This window comes from Gigantopelta aegis, chromosome 13, assembly GCF_016097555.1.
Source record: "Gigantopelta aegis isolate Gae_Host chromosome 13, Gae_host_genome, whole genome shotgun sequence".
NCBI lineage: Eukaryota > Metazoa > Mollusca > Gastropoda > Neomphalida > Peltospiridae > Gigantopelta > Gigantopelta aegis.
This window is the reverse complement of record NC_054711.1, coordinates 19,733,882-19,758,752: the sequence shown is the minus strand read 5'-3', so window position 1 is coordinate 19,758,752 and position 24,871 is coordinate 19,733,882. Positions and strand designations below refer to the sequence as shown.

At 40.6% G+C, this 24,871-nt stretch overlaps 1 protein-coding gene across 2 annotated transcripts in view; it reads left to right on the top strand.

The window, feature by feature from the left end:
* Positions 1-24,871, top strand: part of LOC121387080 (folylpolyglutamate synthase, mitochondrial-like) — a 50,037-nt gene that overhangs the window by 12,160 nt on the left and 13,006 nt on the right. For both annotated transcript variants that reach the window (XR_005959780.1, XM_041518102.1), the window contains exons 3-9: positions 4,065-4,183; positions 8,464-8,578; positions 17,578-17,823; positions 18,169-18,246; positions 20,358-20,502; positions 22,629-22,721; positions 23,980-24,077. Coding sequence is in view for 1 of the 2 variants with exons in the window: in XM_041518102.1 (XP_041374036.1) it covers positions 4,065-4,183; positions 8,464-8,578; positions 17,578-17,823; positions 18,169-18,246; positions 20,358-20,502; positions 22,629-22,721; positions 23,980-24,077 (894 nt within the window). In the remaining variant the exon portion in view is untranslated. The remainder of the gene's footprint in view (positions 1-4,064; positions 4,184-8,463; positions 8,579-17,577; positions 17,824-18,168; positions 18,247-20,357; positions 20,503-22,628; positions 22,722-23,979; positions 24,078-24,871) is intronic.

The following is a 24,871-nucleotide window of genomic DNA, read 5'->3' as shown; positions in this document are numbered from 1 at the left end:
ATTCATGAATTTTATCGATTATTTTTGCACTGTTAATCGTCGACAACGTGAAATTCAATGTGCACGTGCATGCATGGTTCGACATGTCCCGTGTAGTATTCGGTCAATTTGTTTTACTTGTCTTACTGACATTGTTGTCAAGTGAACGAAAACGCTTCAAAATGTGTAAACAAATATTACGTTTTTTTACATTGTAGCATTTTTAGTATGCCAAGAATTCCCAATAATTTACGCGAACAGGCGATTGGCATGCTTGATGCTGGCATGTCGATAGAAGACGTTGCAAGGCATGTTGGGAGTTCTAGTCGAGCGATACGAAATCTTCGCGTAAGATTTCGAACGACAGGAAGCACCAACGACTTGCCACATCGTGGACGTCCGCGTGTTACAACGCGTGGTCAAGACCGCTATATGACGAACACGCATTTGCGCAATCGATTCCAAACTGCCACTGCTACTGCTGCTAACACACCTGGGCTTCATAATAACCGAATCAGTGGGCAAACTGTTCGTAATCGTCTGCGGGAGAACGGTTTACATGCACGAGTCCTTAGGTCGGATGCGTTTTAACGCAACGTCATCGTCTAAATCGACATAATTGGGGACGTGTACACACTCGTTGGATACGGCGACGCTGGAATACCGTTCTTTTTTCGAATGAATCCAGATTTTCTTTACAACGTGGTGATGGCAGGGTGCGCGTCTACCGTAGGAGAAATGAACGCTATGCTGACTGTTGTGTTCTTGAACGAGATCGTTTCGGGAGTGGGGTTGTGTCATGGTCTGGGCAGCCATTGCCCATGGTTATCGTTCACCACTAGTCGTCATTGATGGCAATTTAAATGCTCAACGTTACCGCGATGACATTCTCGCTCATCACGTCATTCCTCTGTTCCATAACAACGCCAACATCTCGATTTTTTAGCATGATAATGCCACCTCTCATACAACTAGAGACACTGTAAATTTTCTTAGGACAAATACCATTGATTTCATTGATGACTGGCCCGCTAAAAGTCCTGATCTCAACCCCATCGAGCATGTCTGGGATAGTCTGGACAGACGATTGAGGCGTCGTCCCAACGCACCCGCTAACGTCAACGAACTTCGTCAAGCGCTCATTCAGGAATGGAACAATATTCCACAGGCAGAAATCAACACTTTAGTCAATTCTATGCGCCTGCGATGCACTGAAGTGGTCAATTCAAGAGGCGGTCATACCCGTTATTAAGTGGGGTTTTTTTTACCACACTTGGTCAACATTTCTCCCAGTTTCTGATAACCTATGGCCATGATTTTTCCACCAAACGATGCATCATGGAACACTCTTTAAACGCATATATAACAATTATTCCCCCGGTTTGTTTTCATCAAGTTATGTTTAAGCAAAGTTAGCGGAAGTTTCTTATTTTGTTCAGTATATATATATATATATATATATATATATATATATATATGTATATATGTATATATGTATATAAGTACTTATATATATCATATATATATACTCTTCAAAAGAAGAAACGCAAAACCACATTGTCGTAACATTTGGAGAATTGATTTAATTATTGAATGGTGAGTCCGATAATTACCAAATGTTGCAGGATTGTTCACAATTCACTCTAGTCCATTGTAAGTGATAGGACACACCACCAAGGTCAAGGTCATCTGGAGTCAATACCGGGTGTGGCCTCCGCGTGTGTTGACAACTGCCTGGCACCGCCTGCCCATTGAAGCAACCAGAGTACGGATGACGTCCCGGGGGATGGTGGCCCACGCGGCCTGCAAGGCTGCTGCCAGCTCGGGCAGGGTCTGGGGCTGTGGTTGTCGCTGTCGGAGGCGTCGGTCCAACTCGTCCCATAGATGCTCAATTGGGTTCAAATCCGGTGATATCGATGGCCAAGGAAGGACATTAATGTTGTTGTTCTGTAGGAAAGCCGTTGTGAGACGTGCTGTGTGAGGCCTGGCGTTGTCATGTTGGAACACTGCGTTGGCGTTGGCCATAACTGGAACGATGTGTGGCCGGAGGATCTGGTCAATGTAGCCCTGTGCATTCAGGTTGCCCTGCACGTGGACCAGGTCAGTTCTGCCAGTGTGTGAGATGGCTGCCCACACCATGACACTATCCCCGCCGAATCTGTCCACTTCCTGCACGCAGTTTGCCGCATAACGTTCACCACGACGCCTATACACGCGACATCTTCCATCATGACGTCGGAGCAGAAATCGGGACTCGTCACTGAACCACACCTGTCTCCATCGCAGTTGAGGCCATTGTCGATGAATCTGGCACCACTGCAGTCGGAGTCGACGGTGTTGTGGTGTTAAGATGACACCTCGAACTGGACGTCTGGCACGAATTCCTACCTCACGTAGGCGGTTCCGTACGGTCTGGTCGGATATCCTGCGCAAACCTGGTATTGCTGCGGCTGTGGAGGTGGCAGTAGTCAATCGTTCCCGAAGGTGGCGTACCCGGATGTAGCGGTCCTGCCCGGGGGTAGTGACCCGTGGTCGACCGGATCTAGGGAGGTCACGTGTTGATCCATGTTGCTGGTAACGGTCCCACAGTCTGGAGATGGTGTTTGGGGACACATGGAATGCCCTGGCAACGGCCGTTCTGGATTCGCCTGCGTCTAGTCGGCCGATGGCATTGTTTTTCTGCGGTTCACTGAGACGTGGCATGTCCTGGATTGTCAACTGTCGGCCAGATACAGAGGCCAGGCAAGCGAACACCCTGCACTTTTATACTGTCGGTGTTCATGTTCCACGTGCAGACAACGCACGTGCAGTGGTGACATGGTTTGCACGTGGCTGCGTTTTTGCGAATATTCACATTTTGGAACTTTATTGTACAGTAGCTGCGTTTTATCGAATGTAACCGTGGGAATGTGTTTGGGACATGCAATGACCTTATATTCACAAAGCATGAACCGGTAGGAAACATAAAATCGGAGTTATAACCCATTTGTACCCTTTTGCGTTTCTTTTTCTGAAGATTTATATATATATATATATATATATATATATATATATATATATATATATATATATATATATATATATATATATATATATATAATACAGACAGACAGACACACACAAACATAATTTATATATAACGCACTAACCAATTTGTCAGTTGTCATTGCTATTAGGTATATGATGTTGTTGATATAAAACACAATTACCTTAAACCTTGTGTACACTTTGGGGGTTATTTATTGCCTACCAGAATACGTCCACTTATAGAAATGGGTTACATGAATTGTTGTTTTCTCTATTCATATTCTTTTTACAGCTGCAAATCTGACTGGTGTGTTTCTAATGGAAGGAAGGAAATGTTTTATTTAACGACGCACTCAACACATTTTATTTATGCTTATATTGCGTCTGACATATGTTTAAGGACCACGCAGATATTGAGAGAGGAAACCCGCTGTCGCCACTTCATGGGCTACTCTTTTCGATAAGAAGCAAGGTTTTCTTTACATGCATCATTCCACAGACAGGGTAGCACATACCACGGCCTTTGATATACCAGTCCTGGTGCACTGGCTGGATCGAGAAATAGCCCAAATGAGCCCATCGACGGGGATCGATCCCACACCGACCGCGAATCGTCCCGCCCCTGTTTGTAATGGAGTTCAGTATATTATTTCTCATCTCTTACAATCAAAGAAAATGAGCCCATCGATGGGGATCGATCCCACACCGACCGCGAATCGTCCCGCCCCTGTTTCTAATGGAGTTTAGTATATTATTTCTCATCTCTTACAATCAAAGAAAATGAGCCCATCGACGGGGATCGATCCCACACCGACCGCGAATCGTCCCGCCCCTGTTTGTAATGGAGTTCAGTATATTATTTCTCATCTCTTACAATCAAAGAAAATGAGCCCATCGACGGGGATCGATCCCACACCGACCGCGAATCATCCCGCCCCTGTTTGTAATGAACTTCAGTATATTATTTATGATGACATACAATTAAATCAAGATGATATTTCGCTATTGAAAACGTTATTCTATATTAGAATGTTTGTCGTACGTGTTTGTTTTTCTAGCTGGAAGATATTGATAGGCTGCCAATTATTCACATCACTGGAACAAAGGGGAAGGGATCGACATCGGCATTTTGTGAAAGTATTCTCAGACACAGCGGGTACAAGACAGGATTTTTCAGGTATCTTTACGTAGCTTACTGGTAGAACATTCAAACTATAATAATATCTGGAGTATTCTCAGACACAGCGGATACAAGACGGGATTTTTCAGGTATGTAGCTCAGTGGTAGAACAATCTCATTACAATAATATCTAGAGTATTCTCAGACACAGCGGATACAACATTGGATTTTTCAGATATATGTATGCAGCTAAGTGTTAGTAGAGCAATCTAATAAAAAAAACATTTGTTTTAAACCTAGTGTATTTACATCGGACTCATTACTGTATTTCAATAAGAGTAACCTAACTTGGTACAACGGGTTTCTTCGCTCAGCCTAGACCAAGTGTTCAATATCTGTATATTAGCCACAAATAGGCATGTGTTAACGTGTCATTAACCAAACATTCCTTTCCTTTTAATTCAAAGGTCGTGGTTTTGCTATCTGTGGGTTAGTGCATATAAAGACACATTGCCGAGGGGCAGATCTAGGATTTCGAGAAGATGGGTTTCACGTTCAATAAGTTTGGCTGTCAAACTGTAGCAGGTGGTATAGCACAAAGCAAAACCTATAGAGAATACCAAACACACTTGAGAATGTTTTATGGTACTGTGTATATCCAGCAAAACGTACAAAGACAGATTGCTAAACACACTTGAGAATGTCATATTGTACTGTGTGTATATCCAGCAAAACGTACAAAGACAGATTACTAAACACACTTGAGAATGTCATATTGTACTGTGTGTATATCCAGCAAAACGTACAAAGACAGATTACTAAACACACTTGAGAATGTCATATTGTACTGTGTGTATATCCAGCAAAACGTACAAAGACAGATTACTAAACACACTTGAGAATGTCATATTGTACTGTGTGTATATCCAGCAAAACGTACACAGACTGAATACCAAACACACTTGAGAATGTTTTATGGTACTGTGTATATCCAGCAAAACGTACACAGACTGAATAACAAACACACTTGAGAATGTCATATTGTACTGTGTGTATATCCAGCAAAACCTACAAAGACTGAATACCAAACACACTTGAGAATGTTTTATTGTACTTCATATTGTACTGTGTGTATATCCAGCAAAACCTACAAAGACTGAATACCAAACACACTTGAGAATGTTTTATTGTACTGTGTGTATATCCAGCAAAACCTACACAGACTGAATAACAAACACACTTGAGAATGTCATATTGTACTGTGTGTATATCCAGCAAAACCTACAAAGACTGAATACCAAACACACTTGAGAATGTTTTATTGTACTGTGTGTATATCCAGCAAAACCTACACAGACTGAATAACAAACACACTTGAGAATGTCATATTGTACTGTGTGTATATCCAGCAAAACCTACAAAGACTGAATACCAAACACACTTGAGAATGTTTTATTGTACTGTGTGTATATCCAGCAAAACCTACACAGACTGAATAACAAACACACTTGAGAATGTCATATTGTACTGTGTGTATATCCAGCAAAACCTACAAAGACTGAATACCAAACACACTTGAGAATGTTTTATTGTACTGTGTGTATATCCAGCAAAACCTACACAGACTGAATAACAAACACACTTGAGAATGTCATATTGTACTGTGTGTATATCCAGCAAAACCTACAAAGACTGAATAACAAACACACTTGAGAATGTCATATTGTACTGTGTGTGAATCCAGCAAAACCTACACAGACTGAATAACAAACACACTTGAGAATGTCATATTGTACTGTGTGTGAATCCAGCAAAACCTACAAAGACAGAATACCAAAAGCACCTGAGAATGTTATATTGTACTGTGTATATCCAGGAAAATCTACAAAGACAGAATATCAAGTACACTTGAGAATGTTATATTGTACTGTGTGTGAATCCAGCAAAACCTATTGGTAGTATACACCTTATAGAGAATGTCCTTTAGGGAGCAGGACGTAGTCCAGTGGTAAAGCGCGGTCGGTCTAGGATTGATCCCCGTCGACTGGCCCATTGAGCTATTTCTCTTTCCAGCCAGTTTACTACGATTGGTATGTCAAAGGCTATGGTATGTGCTATTCTGTCTGTGGGATGGTGCGTATAAAAGATCCCTTGCTACTAATGGAAAACATATAGCGGGTTTCCTCTCTAAGACTATGTCAACATTACAAAGTGTTTGACATCCAACAGTCGATGTTTAATAAATCAATGTGTACTAATTATGTCGTTAAACAATACAAATTCTAAAAGATGATCAGAAATAAGTTATATGCAAACACTGATATAATTTGTTTCGCTTACCTTTCGCCAACACCTGATATCAGACTATCATGACTATCATTCATGACTGCATGTCATCACAGCTGTATTTATTCCAATAAACTCTGTCCTGTATATTATTATAAAAAATAAAAAAATAAAACCCAAAAAACCCAGCACACTTAAATTCAAAGAATTGTTTAATTGTAATAGCATAAACACCCTCCGTAAAATGCCAAAATTAATTTATGAAATTACAAGTAAATTCAGTAAACCGTAGACCGACATCTCCAATATCATCTGGTACCTTTAAAAATAATGACTGTCATATGCTGTCGTTTGACGACCTGAGTGTACCGAAATAAAATTTTAAAGTTTCAAAGAGTAGTTTTGATTTAGTAAACTAGTCTGGCAGTCCTCTCTGTGGCGGTGCAAGAATGATGAATTATCCAGTAAAACCCCAGTCTTTCATACACAAATTATATCCCGAATGGGCCCGATTTAAGATTATTTTTTATTCTGAGATCGTAGGGGGTTCCTGGTCTTTCGTCAGTGTTCTTGAATGTTCTTGATCGACTCCCGACTATTTTGAACATGTTCAAAACTGTCGGGAGTAATCGTGAATAAAGTTGAAATCGTAACTCAATCTTACGAGTTCTTGAGGGCATCGAACGTAACCGTATTATTTTAGTAGACGCATTCGGGATATTCGTGGTTAAACGTGGGGTATTCGCACGACTATTGAAGGGTCTTTCTCCACCTCTGACTCTTTTTCTGCCTCTGGTTCTCCACGGGTACGCTGGCTCTTCCCTCGTCCCTTGCAGGCGGTTGCTGACTTCTTGAAGAGCGGCATGGTGATGTTCACTGCTTGCAGGCAGAACTTAGAATAAAATTTGGCCTGTTCGGCAGCCTTCATATAGGCGTCTTGAGGCAGTCGTATTGATTCGTGTAGCAAGTATGCGGTTTCGTAGGCGTGTCGTAGTAATTCTTGACGCGTTCCGCATTAATCATCATGATTCGTAGCGTGTTCGGGAAGGCATCCTAGGGAACACGTGGTAGCTCGTCCCGATTCGTAATGAATCGGGTTCAAGATCATACTGGTGTTGTATTAGTTCTTGCAGAAGTCGTGAGCATTCGTACGCAGTTCGGGAAAGAAGCCGAATCATGCAAATATTGCCGAAAAATCGGGAACAATCGGGGCTGCATAGGATCGTGTATATTCCTGGACATTCGGGGTATAATTCGTATATGTGAGACTGGGGCTTAAAGGATCTTATCGGGAGTGGCTGTCCTGGGTAGAGATTCATGGAATAAACCACTATTTTGCAAAATACCCATTCGACTCTGTATTGTACAGAGGTGAGTCTTGGTCACGGAATACGGTTTTGTAGTTTACAGTCATGTAAAAATGTTGTCTTCTGAGGTGTCATCCGATATAGAGGTTATTACCAGGGTGGTTTTCGGTATCGTTAATATCATATATTAGGAACACAAATTTGTATTTGTATTTGTATTCCTAATATATGATAGTGACGATACCGAAACACACGAGGTTAACAATCTCTTTATCATGTCATTTCAAGCTTAATACAACGTGTTTTTGTAAACTGTATAAGCAGCTTTAATTCTAGTCCGAAGGGACGTATAAAGTATTGTTTGTATGTGCGCCGTGCACTACTTTAATTCTAGTCAGCTATTACTCTGTACTCAAAAGACGTAATAATATGTGATGCGGTGCATTTTGAATGAAAACGACGTTATTTTGGATGTCCTTACATAAAAAAAAATAAAAAAAATTTAGTGTAAAGTTGCAACTGGAATGTTTTTGTTTGATGATTATGAATGCACTCGTCAATTATTAAGTGTCACCGTAGAACGCTTTCTTAAATGTCAATAAACGTAGTACCGTGACCTATATTAATTTACATCTAATTTGCAAAGTTATCAAATTCTGAAAGTATGTGATCTGAAAAATATCACATACTTTGATTACACTGGATTTGCTAGAATATACATACATATATATTTACTGTTTCTAGCTCTCCTTCCCTGGTCAAATTGAACGAGAGGTTTCGTATCAACGGTCAGCCTCTATCTGACGAAGACTTCTGCTCTTACTTCTTCGACGTTTACAACAAAATAGAACCCATATTGGTATATATATTATTTTTATTACCCACATGCCACAAAATAAACGGTTGCTTAATTATCGTATTGTTTCGAGTGCTTGTTGTTGTTGTTGTTGTTGTTTTTTGTTTTTTGTTTTTTTTTGTTATTTTTGTTTTGTTTTGTTTTTTATTTATTTATTTATGTTTTAATGTGCCATAGCAATATTGTTATTTATTCCATAACTTACCCATAATATTCATGTCATAAAACCATTTGATGTTTATCATTATTAACCCGGTTAATTTTGTTCTCGGGGGGGGGGGGGGGGGGGGGGGGGAGGCTGTCAATTGGTCATTTGTTTACAAGCCAGTGTATATATCTGAGCGTGTCATTCTGATGAGATTTAGTTAAAGTGTGCGACGTTAAACTACTTTTGGGCTGATCGAGATATAGTCATATTACCGATGTAGGCGATTTTACATATTAAACATGGATTAAAATTTTATTTTAAAAGAGATAGATTAAACAGAATTCGCCATTCGCGGATTTTGACTCTGCAAAGCCGATTAACATAAACTTGGTTGATAGTTTCCATATTATTGAAAACAAACAAACACTCGTGACGCATCCTCTATTTCTTTCAAACTCGTTGTAGGGAGATTTGGTATCACACAGTAATATCACACGTGCGGAAGATCAATTTAAAGGAATCTGATTGGCAGTTCCTCTGTAATAACCCTAGTGCAGGCTACGATTTCACCGAAAAAAATATTTGTTTTCAAAAGGTGGCAGACTTGTAACGTCATGAGGCCAAATGTTTATGTTTCATGAAAACGGTTGGCAATAACTGTAGATAGCAATAATACGTTGGTTTGTTAAAAGTGTAGTTATGTTAGTATTTTGAATTAGTAAATGATGTGGCCCAGTGGTAAAGCGGTCGCTTGATCCGTGATCGATTTAGGATCGTTCCCCGTCGGTGAGTCTATAGGGTTATGTCACGGGGATTCTATAATTCCCGTAACTGAATAAAACACGATTATCAAAATATCTCTCCTAACTGTATATCTATTAGATCTCTCTGTAACAGGCTGTTAAACCCTAATATGGCTCGTCTCTAGGTATGATCAGAGATACGATCTTATATAAAGTATATGTAATATAGCACGTTTAGTTCACTAGAAACACAACAAAACACAATACACTTTGGAATCTGTATTAACCTACGCTGACAAATGTACAGCCGTAGTAGTTAATTAATAACAACAATAATAACAACCCAGAACTGATCACTTAATTAGTTAATCTCTAGGTGTCTAGTTACACAATATGCGAATCGCTTCACCGTGACACAACACCCACACGTGTGATAATTGAGAAACGCTTCTAGGGGAACTTAATTAATAAAGGAATTACAACACTATTCCTAACTAGTTAATTTTTAATTAACCCTTACTACTCGTTCAGTAACGTGTGATAATTGAGAAACGCTGCCAGGAGAACTTAATTTAATAAAGGAATTACAACACTATTGCTAACTGGTTAATTTTTAATTAACCCTTAACTACTCATTCAGTAACCTTGTAACACAGAATTAATACTGGTACCTATCACAATAAAGACAATAACCTACAGTTTACCTAGGTCTTCTAGGATGACTGGCTAAGCTTTATATTACCAAATACTCGTATAGTGTTAGAACAAAAAGTCTACGATTTACTTCGTCAGATGACCGAAGACACTGTCTAAAGAATATTGGTATAATACAGTATTAAATATTAAAAGTCACATCAATCACATCAAGGTTATACAACAGAGCAGAAATAATATATTTACCAGTCCGGACGGACACGTTTCCCCGGGATACCTTCCTTTTTGGTTCTCCCCCATAACTGTAAAAAAACTAGCTATTTATTATAAAATCAGAAATTCGCCTGAGGGTACAAGACGGTACCTCCCCCTGTCATCTGATATTTCCACCGCGACCAAGCGGTATTATTTCTCTCTGATCGTCAGACTTACTGACGCCATCGTCGCCAAATCACGGTTGTAAAAACCGCACTCGCAGAGGTATTACGTAACTACTCGCCACATGGCCTCCGCACCTGGCTAAGGGTGTGCATTAGGCGTACCGATCGAGGACCGTCGCGCAGAAATATTACGTAACAAGTGCACACGACCCTCTAAAACAATTAATATCGCCACAGGCGAAAAGAATTTAAGAGCATGTACCGTCACACACACCCACCTCAAAAAGGATATTTCCTCTACTCTAGGAATAGGGAAATATACTACATTAAAACAAAAAGGTGCGTTAACCGACGCATACGGGCATTTATAACACATGTAATAATAAGGTGACTACCAGTAATCACACTGAGTCTCTGAGTCCCTGGTATACAAATAAAATATATATAAACAAAACAGAAATAAAGAATGTCAACACATTATCATAACGTTCAACTTCGGGACAGGGCATCAGCGATTACATTGGATGTGCCCTTGATATGTTCAATGGTAATTGGGTATTCTTGCAGAAGAAGACTCCACCTCAAAACTCTCTGGTTGGTGGCTTTCATCCTGTGAATGAAAGTAAGCGGATTATGATCAGTAAAGACCACCACTTGGTGCACTGCCGATTTCACGTAGATCTGAAAATGCTCCAGAGCTTGTACCATGGCCAAAGCTTCCTTCTCTATAGTGGAATAGTTCACCTGGTGTTTGTCAAACTTTTTCGAGCAGAAACTTACAGGATGGTCCAGTCCATTTTCGTCTTCCTGGAACAGCACAGCTCCAGCTCCCACGTCACTGGCATCTACAGCTAGCTTGAACGGCATTCGGTAGTCTGGTGCTGCCATCACGGGAGACGAGGAGAGCATCTGCTTGAGACGGTTAAATGACTTCTCGCATTCATCTGACCACTGGAACTTCGTTTCCTTCTTTAGCAGCGAGGTGATGGGGGCCGCTACCGTCGCAAATCTAGCACAGAAACGACGATAATAACCGGCCATACCAAGGAACCGGCGAACTTCACGACGGTTGGTCGGTGCAGGGTACTGGCTGATGCTTAGTGTATTGGCCTGCAGTGGGGCGACGCAACCATGTCCGACAGTATGACCTAAGTAGGTCACTGAAGCTCTCACGAATTCACATTTGCCCAGGTTCACAGTCAAGTTAGCTTTCTGTAGGCGACTGAATATTAGTTGTAACCCGGTTAAATGTTCATCCCAAGTGTCGGTGGCTAACACCACATCGTCCAGATACACACTGACGTTTTCTAAATCAGATAACACCTGGTTCATCATCCTTTGAAAGGCAGCAGGGGCAGTCTTCAAACCAAACGGCATCACTCGGAATTGGAAGAGACCGTCAGGTGTGATGATCGCCAGAATGTCCTTAGCTTCCTCCGTTAACGGAATGGCATAAAAACCCTTTAATAGGTCCAATTTGGTGATGTATTGAGCGTGTCCAACTCGGTCGATGCAATCGTCAAGGCGGGGTAGAGGGTAGGCATCTGCCTTGATGAGTTGATTCACGCGACGTAGGTCAGCACACACCCGGAAACTGTTATCTCCCTTTTGAATCAGAATGACAGGTGATGCCCACTGTCTGTTTGATGGTTCCAGAATGTCGTGTTCCAACATGTAATCTATCTCCCTTTTCAGTGCCGCACGTTTTATAGGATTTATCCGATAGGCATGTTGTCGAATCGGTGTAGCGTTGGGTTCCAAGCACACATCCTGGATTAAGGTATTGGTAACCGTTGGAAAGTCCTGACAAATGGAAACATTGTCTTGTATCAACGTAGTCAACTTTGCTCGCTGGGTGCTGTCAAGGTGCTGTAGATAAGAACTCAAGTCTGCTAGAATCTGGCTGTTGGTTAACTTGATCTCTGCAGTATTGACGTCATCACAGGAAGTTGAGTGACTCTCAGTTTGGACAGGCAACACTGGAACTATCGGCAGTCTGTCAAAATAACCTTTTAGCAAATTGATGTGACAATACCTACTTTTCCTAACCCTATCAGGAGTGTTTATCACATACCCTGTCTCATTAACCCGTTTGTGCACAACATAGGGACCGAAATACCGGTTCTGTAATGAGCCCCGTTTAATGGGAAGGTACAGCAGCACTTTATCCCCTGGTTTAAATTCCCGACTCTTAGCCTTCCTATCAAACACTGATTTTATTTTGCTCTGAGCATAGCTCAGATGCTTCCTAACCAGTTCGGTCGCCTGCCACAACCTATCTCTAACTCTCCCTACATAAATCAGCAGGTTTTCGGCATTATCCTTGCCTAACCAACTATCTTTTACCAATTTGAGAGGGCCTCGGGCTGAATGCCCATAGACCAACTCAAATGGGGTGAATCCTAAGGATTCTTGCTTAGCATCCCGTGCTGCGAACAACACGAAAGGAATTGACTGGTCCCAGTCAGTACCATTGTCGAAACAATGGCAGCGGAGCATACTTTTCATGCTCTGGTGGAAACGTTCTATGGCGCCCTGGCTCTCAGGGTGGAATGCAGCAGAACGAATCTGTCGTATATCTAACATAGACAGTACTTGCTGGATTAACTTGCTCATAAAGTTCGTACCCCGGTCGGTTTGAATTTCACCTGGTAAACCTGTGTACGTAAAGTACTTAAGCAGCGCACTAGCTACAACAGACGCAGTAACCTTCCTTAAGGGAATCGCCTCTGAAACACGCGTAGTTAAGCACATAATTGTTAACAAGAATTGGTTGCCTGAACGCGTTTTCGGTAATGGCCCCACGACATCTATCAACACTTTTGAAAAGGCTTCCCCAACTATGGGAACCTTCTGCAGGGGATAGGGAGGAATTAGCTGATTTGGTTTGCCCACAACCTGACACACATGACATGACATACAATGCTTACTGACATCTGCAAACATTCCCTTCCAATAAAACTCTGAGGCAAGTTTACTATGAGTTTTATTCCGCCCTAAGTGGCCAGCAAACACGTCCTCATGTGCTAACAATAACAATGACGGACGGTACTTAGAGGGCACCACAATTCTATATCTTGTCACACATTCCTCACTATCAGGCACAACCTTTTCCACACTCTTATTCATTAACACTCCCATGTCCATATAATACCCTGACATTTGATCCTCCATCTCACCCTCAGTTAACAATGTAGTGCGAGCTGCCAACAAACTTGGATCAGCCCCCTGCTCTAGGATTAACTCTTGTCTATTACAAGGTAAGTCCCCCTATCAAACACAACTGGTTCATTTCCCCTCTGCGGGAGATCAACAGGTTCCACCACATTTAATTACTCAGTTGACTTATCTACCATTTTACTCATAACCTCATCCACTCCAATTTCATGGCTCACACACGTATCAGACAAATCACAAATATCCTCTGGGTCTCGTGCTAACCTACTGGCCATAGCCCTAGTCATTACACACGCAGGATATCTAGTCTCATCAACCTCACACTCTTCTATGGGTAAAGGGCTGTCTTCAATTAACAATTGGTCACATTGCGGCTGACAACATTGACTAGTCAAATCATTACCCAACAAAACTGCTATGTTTTCAAAAGGCAAGTCCTTCACAACACCCATAACGACTGGTCCCGTCACAAACTTCGAACACAAGAAAACCGTATGTAACCTGACAACCATATTTTCTCCAGTAACCGAGGTTAAAGCCAAACTACGTCCTATGTCTGAATTTTCAATACCAGCTAAACACTCTTGCGTGATCAAACTCTGACTACACCCGGTATCTCTATAGATTGATATTGCCTTAGGACACAACTCTTGTTTTACATCACAAACCATACCAGTGGACACATACGGGTTTACTTTCTCTGCCATGGGACTAACCATTAACTCTCTCGCTAACGGAGCTGACCTCACTAAACCGACCACTTGCGCATTATCGCGTTTCCTTTTAAAACAGTCCCCGATAAGATGGTTATCCTTTTTACAGTAACTGCAATGTGGACGAAAAGTTCGTGCATTGGCTGATAATGCAGGTCTATCCTTACTTTGCCCACCAGGTGCATTCCTTGCCTGACTAGCTGACCAACTAGATGACTCTCCCCGATAGTTACTTTCCCGGGAAAAACCTGGCTGAAATTTCTTCTTATCACCCTGTTGTAAAGAGCTACCCTGTACTGCCTGAGCTTTGTGTATTAACACGTAATCATCTGCCACTATGCCTGCCTCCTCTATCTTTTTGACATCACGATCCTCTAAATGAATACATAAGCTAACTGGTAATCCATTTTTAATGTCCTGTAAGATCAACAACTCCCGTAACTCGGTATATGACTCTACCTTATGAGAAATCACCCATCTATCAAACATCCCTGCCTTCTTAGCCACACACTCACTATAAGACTGACCCTGCGTTTTTCTCAACTCGCTATACCGTAAACGATAATCCTCAGGTCGTAATTCATAAGCCCTCAACACTGCAGCCTTAACTAGGTCGTACTGACTTGCTCGCTCATCACTCATTGAATTATAAGCTATACTAGCCTTCCCCTTAAACTTAGACACGGCTAACAGTGTCCACTTAGACTGCGGCCAATTTAGCTGCTTAGCGGCCCGTTCAAAAAGTTGAAAGAACATATCTACCTCCTGGTCATCAAATACCGGCACTGATCTATAAGCCTCCGACATGTTAAACCCATTTCCGGCTTCTCGTCTGACTTCATCAGTATTCAACTTTAACTCATGTTCCCCTTTTAATTTTTCTAACTGGAATTCTCTATCCCTCTCTTCTCTTTCTCTCTCTCTCTCTATCCCTCTCTTCTCTTTCTCTATCTCTATTTCTATCTTCTCTATCTCTATTTCTATATTCTCTATCTCTATCTTCTTTCTCTATATCCCTCTCTCTATCTCTCTCTCTTCTTTATCTAATGCACGTTCTTCTCTTTCGTACTCAAGTTTTTTAAAAGCTAATTGTTGTTCCACACTTAACTCATTTATCTCTATCTCTGGAACAATCTCACTGTCTTCCATAACAGGCCTATCACCAAAAACTTCCTAGATAATAATTGATGTTATATCTCCTAAGGTTTTAGCTGATGTTAAATCAATTTCTCGCTCACCCGCGATTTCAACTAACTCGGCCTTACGTGCTCGCTTAATCTCCACTACACTGAGCGTAGGCCTATCCAGCAAATTCTTATCCATGTTTAGATATGACGCACTTAATATTAATTAATTTTCTAGTGAACAACGTTGCTACTTCTAGTAAATTTGTAAAAATTAATTTATAAAGCCCCCATTTACAAACAATACTTTTTTTAAATATGCATGTCCCGTTTCAGATCCGGGACGAGCGCCCCAATTTTCTACTCCTGTCACGGGGATTCTATAATTCCCGTAACTGAATAAAACACGATTATCAAAATATCTCTCCTAACTGTATATCTATTAGATATCTCTGTAACAGGCTGTTAAACCCTAGTATGGCTCGTCTCTAGGTATGATCAGAGATACGATCTTATATAAAGTATATGTAATATAGAACGTTTAGTTCACAAGAAACACAACAAAACACAATACACTTTGGAATCTGTATTAACCTACGCTGACAAATGTACAGCCGTAGTAGTTAATTAATAACAACAATAATAACAACCCAGAACTGATCACTTAATTAGTTAATCTCTAGGTGTCTAGTTACACAATATGCGAATCGCTTCACCGTGACACAACACCCACACGTGTGATAATTGAGAAACGCTTCTAGGGGAACTTAATTAATAAAGGAATTACAACACTATTCCTAACTAGTTAATTTTTAATTAACCCTTACTACTCGTTCAGTAACGTGTGATAATTGAGAAACGCTGCCAGGAAAACTTAATTTAATAAAGGAATTACAACACTATTCCTAACTGGTTAATTTTTAATAAACCCTTAACTACTCATTCAGTAACCTTGTAACACAGAATTAATACTGGTACCTATCACAATAAAGACAATAACCTACAGTTTACCTAGGTCTTCTAGGATGACTGGCTAAGCTTTATATTACCAAATACTCGAATAGTGTTAGAACAAAAAGTCTACGATTTACTTCGTCAGATGACCGAAGACACTGTCTAAAGAATATTGGTATAATACAGTATTAAATATTAAAAGTCACATCAATCACATCAAGGTTATACAACAGAGCAGAAATAATATATTTACCAGTCCGGACGGACACGTTCCCCCGGGATACCTTCCTTTTTGGTTCTCCCCCATAACTCTAAAAAAATAGCTATTTATTATAAAATCAGAAATTCGCCTGGGGGTACAAGGCGGTACCTCCCCCTATCATCTGATATTTCCACCGCGACCAAGCGGTATTATTTCTCTCTGATCGTCAGACTTACTGACGCCATCGTCGCCAAATCACGGTTGTAAAAACCGCACTCGCAGAGGTATTACGTAACTACTCGCCACATGGCCTCCGCATCTGGCTAAGGGTATGTATTAGGCGTACCGATCGAGGACCGTCGCGCAGAAGTATTACGTAACAAGTGCACACGACCCTCTAAAACAATTAATATCGCCACAGGCGAAAAGAAATTAAGAGCATGTACCGTCACAGGTTATTATTTCTCGTACCAGCCAATGCATCACGACTGTTATATCAAAGGCCGTGGTATGTGCTATCCTGTCTATGGGATGGTGCATGTAAAAGATCCCTTGCTACTAATGGAACAATGTATAGGGTTTCCTCTCTTTGAATATGTCAAATTACCAAATGTTTAACATCTAATAGCCGATGATTAATAAATCAATTTCCTCTAGTGGTGTCGTTAAACAAAACAAATTTTAACTTTAGTAAATGATGTCATAATATGTGGTATGTGCTATCCTGTCTGTGGGAAATACATATAAAAGAATGCTTGCTGCATTAGCAAAATTATATAGCAGGTTTCCTCTGATGGCTACATGTCAGAATTACCAAATGTTTGACATCCAATAGCCGATGATAAATAATCAATGTGTTCTAGTGGTGTCTATAAACAATACAAACTTTTTACTTTTATATTTGTAGAAAGACATGCAAGACAGAAAAATTCCAGTGCTCTTTTGTTTTTTCACAACCATGGCTTTCACCGTGTTCATTAAAGAAAAAGTCGATGTAGCTGTGATGGAAGTTGGTATTGGTGGACAGTTAGATTGCACGAACGTCATTCGATCCCCCGTTGTCTGTGGAGTTACTTCTCTTGGATTGGACCACGTTGATAAGCTAGGCGACACGATAGAAAAAATAGCGTGGCATAAAGCTGGGATTTTTAAGGTGAATCCAAAAGCCGTTCCTAGTATAGTTGTAGTTGTAAGCAAAGAATCATACATCGACAGACAGACAGACAGAGAGAGAGAGAGAGAGAGAGAGAGAGAGAGAGAGAGAGAGAGAGAGAGAGAGAGAGAGAGAGAGAGAGAGAGAGAGAGAGAGAGAGAGAGAGAGAGAGAGAGAGAGAGAGAGAGAGAGAGAGAGAGACAGAGACAGACAGACAGACAGACAGACAGGGCAGACAGAGAGAGACCAAGAGAGATGAAATAAAACGGAAATTCCACCTGGCCCTAATGGTCCTACATAGTTGAGACATATCTGTATTATTTGATGTGTGTGGATGTTTTTCAGAAGGGAGTTCCCGCTCTGACTGTCAGTCAGCCACCAGAAGCCAACGCCGTTCTCTTGGAGCGATCACAGGAGATTGGGGTCAGTCTTCATTAAAGCAGCATTATCGACTATTAGTTGAATATTTTAAAACAAAATGTTATTACACTGAGGCTCACAGGAGATTCGGGTCAGTCTTCATTAAAGAAGCACTATCGAGTATTAGTTGAATATTAAAATATTTAAAAAAAAAATAATAATCCCCCGACTTGAAAATTGAATTAAAATGTAGGCTCCGTTTTCAGCCATAAATTTTAACCTGTGACGCACCATTCTTCTGTTATGTTGGCTGCTGTCTCCAATCGTTGCCACATACAACTGACATTCGCGTGTAGCCTTCTTTTAATAATTATTTATATTTCTGTACCTACTTCCCCGTCTAAAACCTTCTTCAACGGCCATGTTGTCATTCTGAATCGTGTTTCAACACAACAGCTGACATATTTATAGTTGTTTGTTTGCTTCTACTTCACCTCTTATAGCGTGTGTTAGTTACCTCTACTTTAGGCACTAGTCTTCTGTACTGTGTTATAGTATTTATTATGAACGTCTACTCTAGGCACTTCTGTCCCATGTTATAGTGCTTGTTGTTTACGTCTACTCTAGGCACCTCTGTACCGTGTTATAGTGTTTGTTGTTTACGTCTACTCTAGGCACTTCTGTCCCATATTATAGTGCTTGTTGTTTACGTGTACTCTAGGCACCTCTATACTGTGGTGTAGTGTTTGTTGTTTACATCTACTCTAGGAATTTCTGTACCGTGTTATAGTGTGTCTTGTTTACGTCTACTCTAGGCACTTCTGTACCGTGTTATAGTGTTTGTTGGTTACGTCTACTCTAGGCTCCTCTGAACCGCGTTATAGTGTTTATTGTTTAAGTCTACTCTAGGCACCTCTGCACCGTGTTATAGTGTTTATTGTTTACGTCTACTCTAGGCACCTCTGCACCGTGTTATAGTGTTCGTTGTTTACGTCTACTCTAGGCACGTCTGGACCGTGTTATAGTGTTCGTTGTTTACGTCTACTCTAGGCACGTCTGGACCGTGTTATAGTGTTTGTTGTTTACGTCTACTCTAGGCACCTCTGTACCGTGTTATAGTGTTTGTTGTTTACGTCTAAACTAGGCACATTGGAACTGTCTTATAGTGTTTGTTGTGTACCTCTACTCTAGGCACCTCTGTACCGTTTTATAGTGTTTGTTGTTTACGTCTACTCTAGGCACCTCTGTACCGTATTATATTGTGTGTTGTTTACGTCTACTCTAGGCACCTCTGTACCGTGTTATAGTATTTGTTGTGTACGTCTACTCTAGGCACCTCTGTACCGTGGTGTAGTGTTTGTTGTTTACGTCTACTCTAGGCACCTCTGTACCGTGTTATAGCGTGTGTTGTTTACGTCTACTCTAGGCACCTCTGTACCGTATTATAGTGTGTGTTGTTTACGTCTATTCTAGGCACCTCTGTACCGTGTTATAGTGTTTGTTGTTTATGTCTAATCATGGCACCTCTGCACTGTGTTATAGTATTTGTTGTGTACGTCTACTCTAGGCACCTCTGTACCCTGTTATAGTGTTTGTTGTTTACGTCTACTATAGCACCTCTGTACCGTATTATATTGTGTGTTGTTTACGTCTACTCTAGGCACCTCTGCACTGTGTTATAGTATTTGTTGTGTACGTCTACTCTAGGCACCTCTGTACCGTATTATATTGTTGTTTACGTCTACTCTAGGCACCTCTGTACCGTGGTATAGTGTTTGTTGTTTACGTCTACTCTAGGCACCTCTGTACTGTATTATATTGTGTGTTGTGTACGTCTACTCTAGGCACCTCTGTACCGTGGTGTAGTGTTTGTTGTTTACGTCTACTCTAGGCACCTCTGTACCGTGGTGTAGTGTGTGTTGTTTACGTCTACTCTAGGCACCTCTGTACCGTGTTATAGTGTTTGTTGTTTACGTCTACTCTAGGCACCTCTGTACCGTGTTATAGTGTTTGTTGTTTACGTCTAATCTCGGCACCTCTGCACTGTGTTATAGTATTTGTTGTGTACTTCTACTCTAGGCACTTCTGTACCGTGTTATAGTGTTTGTTGTTTACGTCTACTCTAGGCACTTCTGTACCGTGTTATAGCGTGTGTTGTTTACGTCTACTCGTAGGCACCTCTGTACAGTGTTCCAACCCTATACGAGTTCTGTGCCGCTGGTCAACAGATTCGTTTGGGTATTGAGGGAAATGTTCATTTCGTGAACGCAGGACTCGCTCTACAGCTGTGTCGGGTATTTCTACACAGAACTAACAAAGGTCAGTAGAAATGAACTTCTAGACACCACTAGAGCACATTAGTTTATGAATTATCGGCAAGCTGTCAAACATTTGATAATTCCAATATACACCACAAGAGTACATTAGTTTATATAAATCATCGGCAAGCTATCAAACATTTGATGATTCCAATAGACACCACTAGAGTATATTAGTTTATGAATCAGCGGCAAGCTGTCAAACATTTGATGATTCCGATAGACACCACTAGAGTACATTAGTTTATGAATCAGCGGCAAGCTGTCAAACATTTGATGATTCCAATAGACACCACAAGAGTATATTAGTTTATGAATCAGCGGCAAGCTGTCAAACATTTGATGATTCCAATAGACACCACCAGAGTACATTTGTTTATGAATCATCGGCAAACTGTCAAACATTTGATAATTCCAATAGACACCACTAGAGTACATTAGTTTATGAATCAGCGGCAAGCTGTCAAACATTTGATGATTCCAATAGACACCACTAGAGTACATTAGTTTATGAATTATCGGCAAGCTGTCAAACATTTGATAATTCCAATATACACCACAAGAGTACATTAGTTTATATAAATCATCGGCAAGCTATCAAACATTTGATGATTCCAATAGACACCACTAGAGTATATTAGTTTATGAATCAGCGGCAAGCTGTCAAACATTTGATGATTCCAATAGACACCACTAGAGTATACTAGTTTATGAATCATTGGCAAGCTATCAAATATTTTATGATTCCAATAGACACCACTAGAGTACACTAGTTTATGAATCATTGGCAAGCTGTCAAATATTTGATAATTCCGATAGACACCACTAGAGTATATTAGTTTATGAATCAGCGGCAAGCTGTCAAATATTTGATGATTCCAATAGACACCACCAGAGTACACTAGTTTATGAATCATTGGCAAGCTGTCAAATATTTGATAATTCCGATAGACACCACTAGAGTACATTAGTTTATGAATCATTGGCAAGCTGTCAAACATTTGATGATTCCAATAGACACCACAAGAGTATATTAGTTTATGAATCAGCGGCAAGCTGTCAAACATTTGATGATTCCAATAGACACCACCAGAGTACATTTGTTTATGAATCATCGGCAAACTGTCAAACATTTGATAATTCCAATAGACACCACTAGAGTACATTAGTTTATGAATCAGCGGCAAGCTGTCAAACATTTGATGATTCCAATAGACACCACTAGAGTACATTAGTTTATGAATCAGCGGCAAGCTGTCAAACATTTGATGATTCCAATAGACACCACTAGAGTATATTAGTTTATGAATCATTGGCAAGCTATCAAACATTTGATGATTCCAATAGACACCACTAGAGTACATTAGTTTATGAATCAGCGGCAAGCTGTCAAACATTTGATGATTCCAATAGACACCACCAGAGTACACTAGTTTATGAATCATTGGCAAGCTGTCAAACATTTGATAATTCCGATAGATAGACACCACTAGAGTACATTTGTTTATGAATCGGCGGCAAGCTGTCAAACATTTGATAATTCCGAGTTTACGACACAATTTTAGAGGAAACTCGTTATAGTTTCCGCCATTGGCGTCAGTGTTTTTAATATGCATTTCCCACAGACAATATTCCAACCAGTGCACCACAGCTGGTAAAAATACCGTGGTATGTGCTTTCTTGTCTGTGGTGCAATGCGTGTAAAAGTTAACTTTAGGAAAAATGTAGCGGGTTTCCTCTGAAGACTACGTGTCAGAATTACCAAATGTTTTACATCCAATAGCTGATGATTAATTAATCAATGTTCTCTAGTGGTGTCATTAAACAACAACAAAAAAACAATTCCCACATACAGGACAGAACATACCACGGCTTTTAATATTCTAGTCCAGATCGGCTGAGATGGGAAAACCTCAATCAGAGATTGGGTCAACTGCGTGGTTTCGATCCTTCGACCAATGCACCTCAGACGAGCATTCTACCAACTGGGCTAGATCAGCTTCCGCACTATACCCCCACCCACCCCCAACCCCACACACACTTTTATTACACACCAGTGTAAGATATGTAACGTGTAACAATAAAATGCAGTGTTAAACAACAAAATATGTTCCTCTTTTTTCCCAGAAAATCAGTATGTCTATGATGTGTTGTCTGTATCCAGTGTGAAGGACATTCCTATGTTACCTGTTTATCAACTCAGCCCTGAAGAAACTGAAGGTAAGTTTTAGTTTGGTCCTGGTATAGAGATCGTCAGACATCTACAGCCTGTCTTGTGCAGATTTAGATTTCCAAACGTAATTACTAGTAACAGTGGCAGTCCTCTTCATTGGCTGACAAATGGTGTACTGTCCAGTAGAGTATCTCCTCGAGTGTGGCTGTCCTCCTATAGACGAGACGCTAGATAGAGATTCATGGAATCATCATCTGTTTTGCCAAATGCCCATTTGATTCTGCAATGTACAGAGATACGGTCTTGATGACGGATGACGGTTTTGTTGCTCAGTTTTAGAGTAATCGTTTCAAGCTGTGATAAAAGGGCATACAAATACAATTCACGGTATTTCTCGAATATTCACATTGATTAATCAACACATTAATTTGATGTTGCAAATAAGTAATCCAATCTGTGTTCATAATTTACTCCTTGCTGGATCCGTTCAACTGATTGTTTTTTGTTTTGTTTTTTTTCTTGTTCCAACCAGTGCACCACAACTGGTCAATAGCCGTGGTTTGCGCTTTCCTGTCTGTGGGAAAGTGCATATAAAAGATCCGTTGCTGCATCAGGAAAAATGTAGCGGGTTTCCTCTGATGCCAACGTGTCAGAATTTCGAAATGTTTGACATCCAATAGTCGATGATTAATTAATCAACCTGCTGTAGTGGTGTCGTTAAACAAAACAAACTTTTTAACATGTGTGATGTTGCAAAGAAATAATCCAATCTCTTTTCATAATTTAAATAACAATATCCTTTCTTTTTCTTAAAAGAACCACCCAAAAACTGTAGCACAAATAAGATTACAATAGAATATTTGTAATATTAATGGAGCTGCAATATAAAAATGCATCCTGGGAAGATAGACAATAAGTTACAGTGTTCCGGGGCGGTACGTTGCCCAGTGATAAAGCGTTTCCTTGATGCGCGGTCAGTCTGGGATCGATCCTCGTCGGTGAGCCCATTAGGCTATCTCTCGTTCCAGCCAGTGCCAGTGCACACGACTGGTATATCAAAGGCCGTATTATATGTTATCCTGTCTGTGGGATGGTGCATATAAAATATCGCTTACTACTAATGAAAAAAATATAGCCAAATGTTTGACGATATCCAACAGCCGATTATTAATAAATCAATGTGCACTAGTGGTGTCGTTAACAAAAGAAACTGTTTTCAGTGTTCCACACCTTGCTTCAGGTGAGCCTATAGCAAAGGAATCTTTGTATCCGTTTTAGTAAAACTAATATCTTCGTCTGTTACAGGACTGGCCAGGTGTTCGTGGCCCGGCAGGGCTCAGACGATCTATCGCCCTCGACTCACCTACTACTTGGACGGAGCTCACACCAAGGAGAGCATGCAGGTATGTCCGTCTGTCTGTCTGTCTGTCTGTCTGTATGTCTGTCTGTCCGTCTGTCTGTCTGTCTGTCTGTCGGTCAGTCTCGGTGTCTATGTATGTCAGTTTGTGTCTTGTCTATAACTTTCTCTATCTCTCTGTTGTCCCTCTGTCTATCAATTTCTCTATCTTCCTATTGTCTCTCTATCTATCACTTTAACTATCTCTCTGTTGTCATTGTGTCTATTAATGTCTCTATCTGTATATTCTCTCTGTTGTCCTTCTTTCTAACACTTTCTCTATCTCTCTGTTGTCCCTCTGTCTATCACTTTCTCTATCTCTCTGTTGTCTCTCTGTCTATCACTTTCTCTATCTCTCTGTTGTCCCCCTGTCTATCACTTTCTTTATCTCTCTACTGTCCTTCTGTCTCTCTCTCTCTCTCTCTCTCTCTCTCTCTCTCTCTCTCTCTCTCTCTCTCTCTCTCTCTCTCTCTCTCTCTCTCTCTCTCTCTCTCTCTCTCTCTCTCTCTCTCTCTCTGTTGTCCCTCTGTCTATTAATTTCTCTATCTCTGTTGTCCTCTGTCTATCACTTTCTCTATCTCTCTGTTGTCCCTCTGCCTATCACTTTACCTATCTCTCTGTTGTCCCTCTGTTTATTAGTTTTTCTATCTCTCTCTATTGTCTCTCTGTCTATCACTTTCTTTCTATCTCTCTGTTGTGTCTCTGTCTCTCACTTTATCCATCTGTCTGTTGTCTCTCTGTCTATCACTTTCTCTGTCTCTCTGTTGTCCCTCTGTCTATCAATTTCTCTATCTTCTATTG